The sequence below is a fragment of the Nuphar pumila genome, chromosome 11 (genome assembly GCF_984573655.1).
Source record: "Nuphar pumila chromosome 11, dmNupPumi1.hap1.1, whole genome shotgun sequence".
Taxonomy (NCBI): Eukaryota; Viridiplantae; Streptophyta; class Magnoliopsida; order Nymphaeales; family Nymphaeaceae; genus Nuphar; species Nuphar pumila.
The window spans coordinates 8,291,711-8,306,147 of record NC_143259.1 but is presented as its reverse complement, the minus strand read 5'-3'; the positions used below and the strand labels follow the sequence as shown (position 1 = coordinate 8,306,147).

Genomic DNA, 14,437 nt, shown 5'->3' with positions numbered 1-14,437 from the left:
CAAGCCAAAGCTCCACCAAACTCAAGCATTAGTTTGTAAGCTTCAAACTGAGCTCTAACAGGCTAGGCTCAAGCTCAAGCTCAGCTTGTGTGCAGCCCTAGAAACGTCTAAGCTATGGCTCAAATTGAGTATGAGGTATTCCGCTGATATTACATTAGAATGATTCAAGAATCATTAAGGGGGCGTTTGCTTGACATGGAATAGGTCTCAACACCCATTCCGTGGAATCCTCTAGCGCGGAAAATGAATCGGACCCTCCCTCAGAAACCGTTTTTGCGAAAAAAGGGTTCAATGTGTAAAATGACACATCGGTCGAGGCGTTTTCATGATGCCATATTTGTTTCGGCATTGTGGGATCCGCAAAAATGCACGCCCATCAATGCATTTCCATGACAAACCCAGAATTTTAGTGACACACAAACGCCCCCCTAAAATGGCCAAGGGACTTCTTCAAGACACTAAAGAAAAACAAAAAACAAAACATGGATACAAGGTCTCCACACTCGTTGCTAAGGGTCAACTCCTACATCTCATTTTTTTTTTTTTTAAAGTAGGGATGACAGTGGACCGGGAGAAAGCGGGCCCCGCCCAGCCTCGACCTGTTTGGATCAGGGATAAAGGGTATGAAACGGGGATGGAGGCGGGGACGAAGGTTAAAATCCATCCCCGTTCGGGGATGGAGACGGGGATGGATGTTCACTTTTCCCCGCCCCGCCACAATCCCAGCCTATTCCCTGCATCATCCCCGTCCCCGCCACTTTCCCTACCCCGCCCCGCCTCATCCCCGTTTGAACCGGGGATGGAGGACATGAAACGGGGATGAAGGCGGGGGTGGAGGTTAAAATCCATCCCCATGCGGGGATGGAGGTTCTAATCTTGAGGTGGGGCAGGGGTGGAGACCTTGTCCCCCGCCCCACCCCACCACCATCCCTAGCTTGAAGGTACTAGCTAGGTCTAACCACTTCAAGATTAACTATAAAGTTTTTCAAATGCGTTATAAGAAACCAAAATATCTAATTGGTGCTTTCCAATTGTAAAATGATGTGCGGTGGGATGAGACCTAGGCCGCTAAACAGGTGCTCTAGGTTCAAATCCCATGAGTGTCACCCCTTGTGCGAGTTGAAGCGTGGAGACTCCGTAGGGGAAAGGGGTAAACCCAAGGAGCTTTATGCTGCAAGGACAACGACCATATGTAGAACAGGCAAAGCTAGAGCGGCTAGGTCTCTAGTTATTGGGTGGTTTCTCAATGTAAATATAAAAAAAAAAATCAAATGACAATTTAACATTGTCATGGAGAAATTTTTTAGTTCAAGTTTAGGAACATACCATTTTGGTTACACGTCCATGGTAACAAGAGTGGACTCTTGGTTTGACACTGATGTGTACATATATTAAAATGATATATTTTTTGGTTAAATGCATAAAATATTTTTAAATATAAAAATACATTTTATTGAATTAAAATTTTAAAATCATGTGTAAAATGATGCGTACTATTAGGCCCGCTTTACTATATAGTACTGAATGTTGAGCTGCCAAGAGACATCATATTCAAAAAATGAGTGTAGCTGAGATGCGTATGCTGAGATGGATGTGTAGAAATACAATAAAAGATAAGATTCAGAACGAGGAGATACGTAAGAAGGTAGGCGTTGCACCCATTGAAAATAAGATGAGAGAGAATCGTTTACGGTGGTTTAGACATATTCGACGAAGGCCTAATGATGCTCTAGTTAGAAGAATGAAAAAATGGGAAAATATATTAGTTAAAAGAGATCGGGGTAGGCCTAGGAAGACATTGATGGAGGTGATAAGAAAGGATATGAATGCTTTGAACCTCACCGAGGACATGGCATTGGATAGAAATGAATGGAGGAGAAGGATTCATGTGGAAGACCCATAATGTTTTTCTTTGTTGGTTCATATCGCCGACCCCAATTGTTTTGGGACGAAGGCGTAGTTGTTGTTGTTGTAAAATTTTAAAATCATGAATTTTAAAGAAAAAAAATCAAACCTATGTTATACGACACATTTTTATATATTTCATATTATTTTATTAAAATGTATTCTTAAATATTAAAATTCCATTAAATAAAATTTGTGTTCGTGGTTTGTTTTTCAAAAGTATTTTGAATTTGAGAATTTTGTGACATAATTTTCAGCTTTTAGTGGTTTGAACTTTAAATAACTATAAAGTTTTCAGCTTCTAGCACGCTAAGTTTCCTAAAGCTAGAAGTTTGAGACTTTGAGTCCATGAAAATGAACTTAAGGAGTTCAGTTTAGATGATCATCGAAGTCTTGAACTTCCTTCAAGTCTGATATATATTTTTTTATAGATTACCCTTTGCAGGAAAGAGACCCTATTTCCTATGAAAGAAAGCATCTTTCATAGGAAAAGAACATGAAACAAGCATGTGTTTGGATAGCAAACTGCAAGTTGGAAAGGAAAAGTGACCCTTTTCCATTTGTTCCAAACAATAGAAATGTTTTGAAAGGATATATATATATATATATATATATATATATATATATATATATATGTCTTGAATCAAATATAGAATACTTACTACCCATATAGACAGTCCAATCCAGTTTGGATCGGGGTTGGAACCATACCCGTTTACATCAATCTCGTATGCTAGGGATGCAAATGGATTGGATTTGGATCAGCTAAGTACATAAGAGAGTTGGATCTGGATCGGGTCAAAATAGCTCAAAAATCACAAATCCTCAATACTGGATCCGACACATTTGCATCCCACCTTCATACATTTACAGGTGTAAGCAGATCAAGTATGTGTTGGCTCATGTCATATCCAATTCTGTATCCAAAATGCGAACCATAGATTTAAATATGGGACTGGATCTTAATCATATTCAATGAGGTAAGATTGAATCCAGATCCAAAATATGTTCAGTAATGCTGAACCTGCTAAAAAAGGAATCAAAACAAACCCTTTTTACATCTAAATAAATGCAGTGGGATTAGATTTTGGTTCAAATCGAAACTAGATCCGACCTGAAATACTAATCCCAATTTGATTCAAATCCATACATAATCTATATAAATCCAACTAGAATGAACATTTGGATGTAAATTTAAGGTTCCAAATCCAAAAACTACGTTAGATTTGGATCGGAAATCCAACTATATCCGATGAACCCCTTCTTCTATATATAAGCGTGTGATTTTCATCCCACGTGCTAAACGTACAACGTATAAATATGCATCCCTAGCGCCGATCTTTCCCTCGAAATTCTTTCCACTCTTCGTTTTTAGGGTTTTCTCCTCTTTGCTCCGCCTCTGTCCCCGGCGATCTCCTTCCTACCGGAAAAAGAAAAACCCTAGAGAGCTCCTTATTTTTCCGATGGGCACGCCGGAGACGTCGAGGGAGCCGTGCCCGGATCGGATCCTGGACGACATTGGGGGAGCGTTCGGGATGGGCGCGGTGGGCGGCTCCGCCTTCCACTTCATCAAGGGCCTCTACAACTCACCGAGGGGAGAGCGCGTCGCCGGCGGCGTCCAAGCCGTCCGGATGAACGCGCCGCGCGTTGGCGGGAGCTTCGCCGTCTGGGGTGGCCTCTTCTCCGCCTTCGACTGCTCCATGGTCTACGTCCGCCAGAAAGAGGACCCTTGGAACTCCATCATCGCCGGAGCTGCCACCGGTGGCTTCCTCCAGATGCGCCAGGGCCTTGGAGCTGCGTCCCGGTCGGCCGTCTTTGGGGGCATCCTCCTCGCCCTCATCGAGGGCGCGGGGATCATGCTCAACAAGGTGCTCAGTGCTCCGCAGAATTTCCCGCCCATGGAGGAGCCGGTGCCCTCGATGATGACTCATGGCGGGATAGTGATCGGAGGGGAGCAGGGGACCAAGGGGGAGGAGTCGTCTTCATGGTTCGGGGGTCTCTTTGGGGAGAAGAAGAAGGAGCCGGAGCCGGTTAGTGGTTCATCCAAGGCGGAGGTTTTGGAGAGCTTTGATGCGCCGAGCCCGCCCATTCCTAAGTTCGAGTACAAGTGAGCGGTGTCCTTTCCTTCCGTTCTTGTGACGTTGTGGTGAGGTTTCTGCGTCTGTTTAATTTCCTTTTCGTTTATTGTTGTTGGTGATGATGGTAACACATCTATTAATCTTGCATATTTTGAGCGCTTGTTTTATATCCCTGTTCATGGTCTACATGGAGCTATTATGTCTTGCGTTTTTTTCTTGCTGGAATATGTTTATTTTATGTTTCCTTTTGCTGACTTGTTTTAGGGAATGCAGTAGATAGGTATTGGATTTGACGTGGTACTTCTGATCATTACAACGGTGTAGGTTCTCAGTTTTCAGATTTTACTGTTGTAATGGTGGGAATCGACTGATGTACTTTTGATCGTTATAACAGTGAAAAACACAAAAAAGGGTTTCTGCCACTTTGTTAAATAGAATCTACTGTAGGAAATATATTCCCACACATATATATATACATATATATATATATACATATATATATATATATATATATATATATATATATATATATATATATAACCAATGTTGTAAGCATTGTACCATCATTACTATGGGCACCAGGGATACTTCCTATCCATATCGAGTGTATCGTATAATACACCCTTGTATCGTATTGTACTATACACCTTTGGTGCACTTTAAAAATTGCCAAAACTTGTTTTTTATTTTTTGGGTTTTAAAGACCCCTTGAGGACCGACTTTCTCGTTTGTTTAGAGGCAGCTAGAGGGGTATCCACACACCCTAGTGTTGGGGAACAACTCAATACACTATTGATAGATCACATTATCAATAGATTGAAGAAACAAAAATGGGAAGAAGAGAAAGAAATCAACCACATAAAGAACAAGGATTTTATGTGGTTCGACAAGAGTTGCCTACGACCGCACTGAGATCTACTATTAAGATTGAGATACATGCACACCTTACAAGACATATTGCCCTCTTTAAATACAAGGAGTCTAGGGTAACTTTTTTTTGGTAAAATTACAAAACTACCCTCAAAAAATTCTTGTAGAAATCAGGGATTTATATCAAGGTAGAAATCATGCTCTACACTCTAACACCTAAGAGTCGTGAGAGCGATTTTGGGGTCAATCCATATATAAGAGAGGGATTTTGCAGTTTGCTCAAGTAATCCACAAAATTTTCACTCAAAGCAGCGGGTTAAGGTAAATAATCCTCATTCTTTGCTTCTTATTGAGTGTTTTTTTGGAGGAAGATGCTCCGGATGATCTAGCATGACAATGGGGCACTCAAGTAATGAGCGAAAACCGATTGAAAATTGAGTGCAACTATTGTCATAATATTTTTTTGTGTGGTATCTCTCGGTTGAAGCATCATTTAACTGGGGCACATATCATTGTTGCTTCCTGCATGTCAAGGAATTTATAGGATGCTATGAAATGACAATGCTAATAATTACTCACTAGTCTGACAGAAAAAATACAAGAAAACGATATGAATGGGGCAGAAATGGGGCACTCTCAGCCTTGAGAGGATGTGTATGACGAAGATGTTCAACCTTGGGAGGATGTGTATGATGAGATGAGGCATAAATGCTTCATATGTGATTTTATGATTGTATTTTGTGCAATTCATTGTTTCATGTGTTATTTTTTTTATAATTTTATAATTTTTTGATTTTTTTGGAAAATGTTTATTAAAAAATTATAATTTTTTATGATACAATACATATCTTATTTTGGGCCCAACCGATATGGGTAACGATATGATACTTACAAAATTGTATAAAACAATTACATTGATATCATGAGAGAAATTTAAGAAAAACAATGAAAAAATACATCTCATAAACTATGTCACATGGGTGCGGGTGCGGGGGTGCGGCACTTTCAAAAACCTTGGGTGCAGGGGTGCTGCAAATATATATATATATATATATATATATATATATTTATAATTTTTAAGTTTTATCAGTTAACAACATTAACATTAATGAAATAAAAAACAATTATTACAATATCATCAAATCAATTCATCATGCATGCAATAAATCAAATTAACAATCTACAATTCTATTCTTCATCATAAAAACTAACACCACAATTAAATCAGGTAAAAGCCCCAACGAAGTGCTCCACAACTCAACAATTACAACAAAAACAAGCAACAATATACTTATCAAGTAAAAGCCTCAACAAAGTATAAATGAAATAGAGAATAACATCACACAAGCAGTCAACACTAAAAAATGGATGATAAACCAACTAAAAAACATTGACATAGCCGAAAAAATAGCATTAGAAACACTTTTTGCACATGACCCATTTACAACCCAATTGGTTCTTTATAATATGTGCTTCAACCGACCTACAACTAAACCAGTTTCTTACTCAAACCTATTTTGTATCAAAATAAATTCAAACTGGACAACCTCAACTTTGAGAAAATAGTGGTGATGGTGATGACAACATTGTTAATTGCTAAATCTCGAGAAATAAGATGTGAATCCCACCGGTGAAGCTAAACTTCATATTATCGGATACATAGTTACATGCAAATCATATATTGGCACAAATGAATAAACAAAAAATTAGGAACAATATGAAAAATAAAAAATACATGAAAAATGTGATAACCTATTTTCTAGGAAATTTGAGATATACCAATAAAATCAAGATATTTTTCCATAAAATTCACCGAATCACTAATATCATATAATATATAAAAACAAATGCAGTTTTTTCAATGCCAAAATTGTGACTTTTTATGATCTTTTTTTTAAACGAAACTCATGTCATGCGCTTTTGGTGTGTAATTATGAATTTGAAAAGGACATGTATTTTCCCCCACAAAAAACCAAGTCTTACTTATCACTTGTGTAATTTTTTCAAATAATAAAATCCATTTAGGTAGGTAAAAAGTTGTCACATGGATACAACGATTTGGCCTCCTTATCTGTGCTGAATGGATTCAGTTCGGTTACAGGCTCGATATTGGTGGGATACAGTCAAACCTTATCCAACATGGTTTGACCGGGTCCCTTCCTTTTTCGTTTCAACCACATGCAAAAAAATCTGTTGAATAAGACCATCAATCCCTAGAGTCTGTCATTATGTTTGACTTTACCATTTTAGGTCAAACACTTAGTCAAACATGAAGACATCAAACCAAAAAAAAAAACAAACTAAATTTGTACTTAATCCATGTGGCCAACAATAGCTACAAAGCCTATTTGGGTAGGCCTCCTTTTTGTACAATAGGAGCAGACATCACCCCTAATACTGATGGGACTAAAGACCAAAATTAATTTAAAATTTATGCCAAGTCCATGAGTAGGCAACATTTTTTGACCAAAAGAAGAGTAGAGCCTCCATTTTTATAAAAGGGTGGGGAGCCCTTCTCTCTTGTTCCCAACGATATGTGACTAAAAGGAAAAAACTTACAAGGCATCTCTCTTTGCAGTCACCTGTTAATATGAGTCTAAAAACCAATATTTTAACAAGTCGAGTGGACTAAATATTATCTGCAACATATTCAAACCATCAACATCCACCTATATCCAGCATACTTTGAGATATGAATCAAAGAAAAAATGAAAAAAAATTGAATTGTTTGGTTTGGACCATATTCATATATAAACTCGAATGTGGATCAAGTTTGCAATTCCAGACAAGATACACTTGGATTTCTATAAAAACAAGTATATAGATCACATCTATATGGTCAAAACTTAAAAAAAAGCACCAAAAATCCTAGAAAACCTCCAAAACCTACCCAATAAAAAATATTTATCTTATTTTTGGTGTTTTTTCAAAATTTTGACCTTGTAGATGTGTTCAGCATGTTTGGTTTACTAGAAATCAATACTTGGATCATGCATTTTAGATGAAAAAATGGCATTTGAAGCCTCTAACATTTATGAAATTGTAGGCCATTGATTTTTGAATCCTTATAAAAATATATCCACACATCAGAATCAAATGCTCCAAGAACTGATTCCTATAAAAAACAAGCGCATAGATCACATCTGGAAGGTCAGAATTTCAAAAAATAAAATCCAATAAATATTTTTTATTGAGTAGGTTTGGGAAAATATATTAGTTAAAAGAGGTCGGGGTAGGCCTAGGAAGACTTGGATGAAGATGATAGGAAAGGATATGAATGCTTTGAACCTCACCGAGGACATGGCATTGGATAGAAATGATTGGAGGAGAAGGATTCATGTGGAAGACCCAAAATGATTTTCTTTTCTGGTTCATATCGCCGACCCCAATTGTTTTGGGATGAAGGCGTAGTTTTTTTTTTTTAAGGTTTGGGAGGTTTTCTATTGGGTAGGTTTTCATTCCCCTATGTATATATAAGGAAAACATATTTGCTACTAATGAGCTAGAAATCATAGGTGAAAGTTTTATCAACTCATTCTAACCACATAGATGTGTTCAACATGGTTTGGATCATACTTGGGTGATGTAAAAATGTATCTTTTGAGTTATGAAATTTTGGCACATTATGGGTCATTGAATTTTGGACTTCTTTAAAAAATTAATTACTTGTTATAATTACATTATTCAAAACAAGTTTTCAACTAAAAAAACCAAAACCATTTAGATTACATCTGTGATCTTTGATCAACAAACAATTAAAAATTTTAGAAGAAAAAAGTGATTTATACTCAATAGTTCCTTAATTACCTTCATTATTAACCAATATATAATAGGTGGTAGCTGTCTGATGCACAATGAATCAAGTTGGCTTGGGCTTTAAATGAGCTGAGCTTGTATATTGGGCTGAGGCTCGGACAAGCAAACAAGCTGAGTTTGATCAGTTGATCAGGCTCGATAAGGTTCGATCGGCTTGAGCTGGGTATTTTGGACCCATGAACCCTCCCCTCCCCGCCCCTTTAAACCCTTCTAGGGTGGATGTAACTAGTCAGGAGAGAGAGAGAGAGAGAGAGAGAGAGAGAGAGAGAGAGAGAGAGAGAGAGAGAGAGAGAGCTTTACACCTCCCTCGTTTTGAATTAAAACTTTATATGTATGTTTATTTATATTTATGTAATTATTTGTGCCCTCGCTACTTAGGCCAGGGTTTGCCAGGCGCCGAATAGTTAGCGCATCTAATCCAGGCCAACTAGATGCCTAGGACTAGATGTTAACCCTATGCCTAGCTTTTCTAGGCACTTAATCATCTGACTAGGTGTGCCTTTGATAACTAAGGGTGTAGGTTGGATTTTGGATGGGATCCTTATATGCTCTTGATTCTGCCTAATGCTTGCTCTATGCAGCTTGAGAGTAGAATTATTTTTCTTGAGATATTTAGAAAGATAACAAAAAATATGTTTAGAGAACAACATAGCTTTCTTCTTTTGGTCTGCACGTACCATGATGGAGTTGAGCATAGGAGGTTTGCCTTCCTAGTTTGTACTTAAAAAAACAACAATTGTTTAAGTTCCATGCTACTTTTAGACAGAGATAGATGGACTGCCAAACTTGGTGCAAGGTCCATTCTAAACTTTCCTTTTCTAACTGCTTTTTGGCTGTTTAGCATTCAGTTTTTCATTGGCATGCATGAAGAAATTGGATAATTCATCAAGTGTATTGTAAACTATTCTAACCTTCAGAGTGTGTCTAAATGCTCCCAGAGATCCATAGCCATGCAACTGAAGGCCGAATTTTGTGTCTGTTTCACACCAGATCTAACCTTCATGCAAATAGGGGATCTCAGACCCTGGAAATCCTGAACCTCAAAATAGCCTGAATCCATGGTTTTCTTGTTTTTTTTTTGGGGGGGGGGTGTTGGATGGAAATACTCTGGATTTGAGTTCCTTGTTGGTTTTCTGGTTCTAAAACTTCTTTTCATCTACAATCTAACTAGAAAAACATGGATTTAATACATTTTAAGGATCTGGGATGTGAGGATCTGCGATCCCTTGTTTGCTTGAGGGTGGGATCTGGTGTGGTTCCCATGCCAAATCCGGCCTCCAGTGGTGTTTTCCATTGATCTCTGGGGAAGGGTTCGTTGAATAACTTCAGATTTTGGATACAAGGATCTAGATATAAATAGGACTAGAAAACCGTGCACTGGAGGCATTTTAGGGATCTCCGATTTGATGTGAGATCCCCTTCATTTGCTCGAGGGTCAGATCTGGTGTGGGCCCCAAACTAAGACTCAGCTTTGAACAGTTTGTCGGTGGATCTTGGGGGGGGGGGGTTAATTCACCCTAAGGGTGCATTTGATACTGGATCTCGACCATCTCTCCAAACAAAATAATAAAATAAAAAAACTAGAGATCCAAAGATTTTGGGAGGTTTGTCCTGCAGCGGGGGATCTCAAATCCTTAGGTCGAAGATCTCTTGTTTGAGAGGGTATTTGATCAAAATGTGTCCGTGTTTTTTGTGGATCTCCTCAAAGATCCACAGTTTTCAGACACACCCTAAGGAACTTTTAAGGAGAGAGAGAGAGAGAGAGAGAGAGAGAGAGAGAGAGAGAGAGAGAGAGAGTTTATCACAAGTTATGATTTTCAAAGATGTGTTAATTTTGTTGGACCCATGTAATAGCTAGGTTATGGTCCAATCAGGCTTCATATCCTATATGATGCTATAGGCTTATTGGTACATTTAGTGGTACTAGCTGGTCTCATCATTTGGTCTCATGTTAATCAAATTAATGCAGTCATCTTTTGATGAATTCACCTTAGTTTAAGTTTCCTGCGAAGTTGCTTTCAGATTGAGTACATCTGTGGTTAGGTTTTTTCAGCGCATGCATTGCCTTTTAGATTATGTAGTGATTCCTCAGTGCCATGTATGAGCAGTTGGTCTACATAATCATGCTATCATTAAGTTCAGTAACTGTTGTTTGTTCGGGTTTTGTTTTCATCATTAGTGGTTAAAGTGGAGGTCGTAGTTGATATTCATGTTCTAACTTGTATTCTTCTTTGTGAAGATCTTTTAAGTGGCATTTATGTCAAATTGTGAACATACTTGATTACATGTTAAAACTGTGAATTACTAGTTATTTTATAGTTTTGATTTAGAAAACGTTTTGCACAGATGACTTATTTTTCACATTCAATTCTAAATAGTATTTATCATGTGACTCTTCATTATAAATGTTAAACCCAAAAGGTAAAAGTTGGTTGCTTTTTGTTGCTTATTTGCATATGCTTGGACCAGTGCTTGCAAGTGATGTCGAGAGTGTTTTGCTTTCAGAAAAGTTTAAAATACTATTTGTTGGCAATTTGCAAGGCTTTTTTGTCCCGTTTTTTTCATTTTCCTCAATTTTAACTTGTGGCTTATCGTGTTTGCCACCATGGCTTCTACACTCTTGTCTTATGGGTTGTGATTTTAATGTTAGCTTGGTGAAGCCAGTTGCTTCAAGAAGAGAGATTGTGGTGAGGTGGAGTGGCTTTTTGCACGCAAAAATTTCCCTCCCAGGTGATCTTCATGATGAGAATGACCAAGCAGTCAGCTTGACCCCTAGTTGAGTCATCGGAAGACTAGCCTGCCGGAATCTGGTGCTAGGAACTGCTCGAGCTTGCGTTGACCTAGACTGCATCCCTCCATTATTTTTTACCATACCATTGCATTGCCGTTATGATATTGGGTAACCGTGCTCAGGATGCTAGGATAGGTGTTTGTCCATATGATGCACCTTTTAGTGTAAGTTTAATCGTGTCTCGTCTGCTTATTTGGTGCTTGTCTTTCTGATTCTCTATAGTTGGTGTGGAAGTTGAAACGTCACTACTTATCATCTTTGTCATGTTTTCTTTTTTTATCTGCTGGTATCTTTGCATGATTCTGTACCATTTCTTTATGAAATGGATTCTTATAACTCTGGAAGTCAATTTCCTTGGCTTGGTGTGAACTGAAAAGGTTGCCCCTCATTTGGACGCTCTTTGGTATTTGGTAGGTCTGAGCACAAAGTAAAGAAGTCTTGGGAAACTTCGTGAACTTAAAGTCAGTCGGGCCACTCTTTCAGAAACTCAGGGCAATGCATTGTAGCTCAGACCGTCTCTGCTGTCGATCATTCCATATTTTATTACACTAAATTCTGCAGAACAATTAGGTTCTTCTGAGGTCAGTGTATATTATTTTGGTTCTGAATGATAAAAGAAGATATTTATGTTCAATTAAAGCCATGTTTCGAGCAAGATGGGATGACTGATGAGCTCCTTAACTATTGATAGCCTATCTAGTTAACGCATGATTGTTGATATGTCGGTGCTTATTTTTGTACTCCTGTTATTTCCAGCTCTGAAACATTGTACTTTTTCTATAAAACAAGCTAGTTGAGCTTGAAAGCAGGACACTCCAAGTTTGGGGGCCCAGGAGTTTTTTGGTGAAAAAAAATGTGAGTGAAAGACACTGAATCGAATTTGATCCATGAATCTAAGAAATAGCGAGAATTCTTGCTCTCTCTCAATATCTTTCTCAATTAAAAAATACAGGATTTGAATTGATGCCATCTCATTTAGCTCGGACTTGTATATGAGTTCTAATTTCGCTCAGTTTGGCTAGCTGTGACATTGAGTTTTTAACACTTAACATCTCGGCTTGTTCAGCTAGTTAAAAGTAGCACTTCTTGGATCATGTTTTTTTTACTAAAAAACATGATTTCATGGGTCAAAAATTTTTGATACTTTCATTATCGTTGATATTTAGATTTTTGGGAAAAAAACTGTATACAGATACGATTCTGCTGATCCAAATGCCAGTTCCCACTAAATAAACTAAATAAAACATTTTGATCACATGCATCGTGCTATATGTCAAAGTAAAAAAAAATAAAAAACCAAAAACCAAAAAATGTCATTTGTATTCACATTCGACTGTGGCAAATATATTTCATATATATATTGGATAGACCATCCGTCGTTGTAGACAGTGGAAAGAGGGTTGATTTCATGTCATGCCATTCGTATGACAAAAAAATAAAATAAAAATCATGGCTTAATTGGACAATCATTCGAATTTACATTGAACAATAGTATTTGATTCCGTTGCTATTTAAATTAATCAACAATCTGAGAACTTATACGCATGAAGCATGCCAGCTGCTGAGCATCAAAATAATCCTCAATACTAGCTATTGACACAGAATGATGCTTTTATAGATATATGCACTTTATTTGAACCACACAAGAAATTTCATTTTTCTTAAACTTTGCCCACCATGCCGTTCCTCTCGTTGTTGTCTCAAAATAGTTTTGTCCAACAAGTCAGATACAATCATTGCAAGTCAGATGAGAAGAAAATAACATGATCAGCTTTAAGTATGTTAGCATAATATCGTACCTTTATAATGAAGTATACATTCCCACAAGCTCACTCTAAGCATCATGATTTGCCATAAATCTGCTCAAACAGCCAAAACAATTAAAATGTTGCATAAACCATCAACCTATTGCTAGTTGAACTGTCAAGAACAATTCCATACTAAGTAAAAACAACTACATACATTTCAATATACAACTGCATTAATGTTGCCTTTGCCATTGCAATCTTTCTTTTGTGGATTACCTAGGAAAAGATAACAATGATCAAAATGACAAACTGAAAAACCAACATCAGGTCAATACTTAGATCCAAGAGAATTTGCACTTCTTCAAAGACTTCTGAACTTGACTTGGACAAGTGGATTATCCTCTCATGAATGAACTTTTCAGCATCTAACCTTAGACCCTTTTGCTTCAAGCAACATGGCCCAAGCCTCCTCACACATATCCCAAAAAGAAAATCACCATAATTTTCTTTGAATAAAACAATTACTAATTAATACTCAAAACAGCAAGCGCATGGAAGAGGTGGAAATCCCATTTTGGTTAATACATTTAGTTTGAGGTTTCACTACTGTATATATGTACCTATAAAAATGTCATTCATCTTGAAAAAAATGCAAAAACTAAAAAACATAAATTGTCCAGTAGCAAACAAATGTGGGTATAGGGACACGGCTATATATATATATATATATATATATAATAATAATAATAATAAACTGAATATATTCTAAATATATATGTTATATCTAAAGTATATATTATATACTGAAAATATAAAGTTATAAATTAAAAATTGATAGGACACACAAAATGGCGTGTCCAGTACCTGCCCCCATGTTGACACGGGTACTCCACCTAAAATGACATGTCCCGGTAACATATACACACAATCTATACCTAAACGACACACAGATAAATATAAAACAGTGTGTGGAAGAAGGTTGACACTCCGTTTTGACAAAAGGATCAACAGCAGCAGGAAAATCCAACAAAAAAACTTTGCCTAAGGCAACCAACATAATATTTTTATAGCAAGCGCGCACACACACACACAGTAAAACAAGCTGGATGTATTGACCATTTCCTGAACTAACAGAATGTTAATCAAACTTGGGCCAAATTAAGAACATCTAATAAGTTCATGGGGGCAGGTCTGTCACTCTCCAAGCATGTGTATTCATAACCTAGTTC

At 37.4% G+C, this 14,437-nt stretch overlaps 1 protein-coding gene across 1 annotated transcript; it reads left to right on the top strand.

Moving 5' to 3' along the window:
* Positions 1–3,259: 3,259 nt before the first annotated feature.
* On the top strand, positions 3,260–12,265 carry LOC149821840 (mitochondrial import inner membrane translocase subunit TIM17-2-like). Its single transcript, XM_089980742.1, has 2 exons — positions 3,260–4,051; positions 11,875–12,265. The coding sequence occupies exon 1, from the start codon at positions 3,369–3,371 to the stop codon at positions 4,014–4,016; it is 648 nt and encodes a 215-aa protein (XP_089836868.1). The 5' UTR covers positions 3,260–3,368; the 3' UTR covers positions 4,017–4,051; positions 11,875–12,265.
* Positions 12,266–14,437: the final 2,172 nt, after the last annotated feature.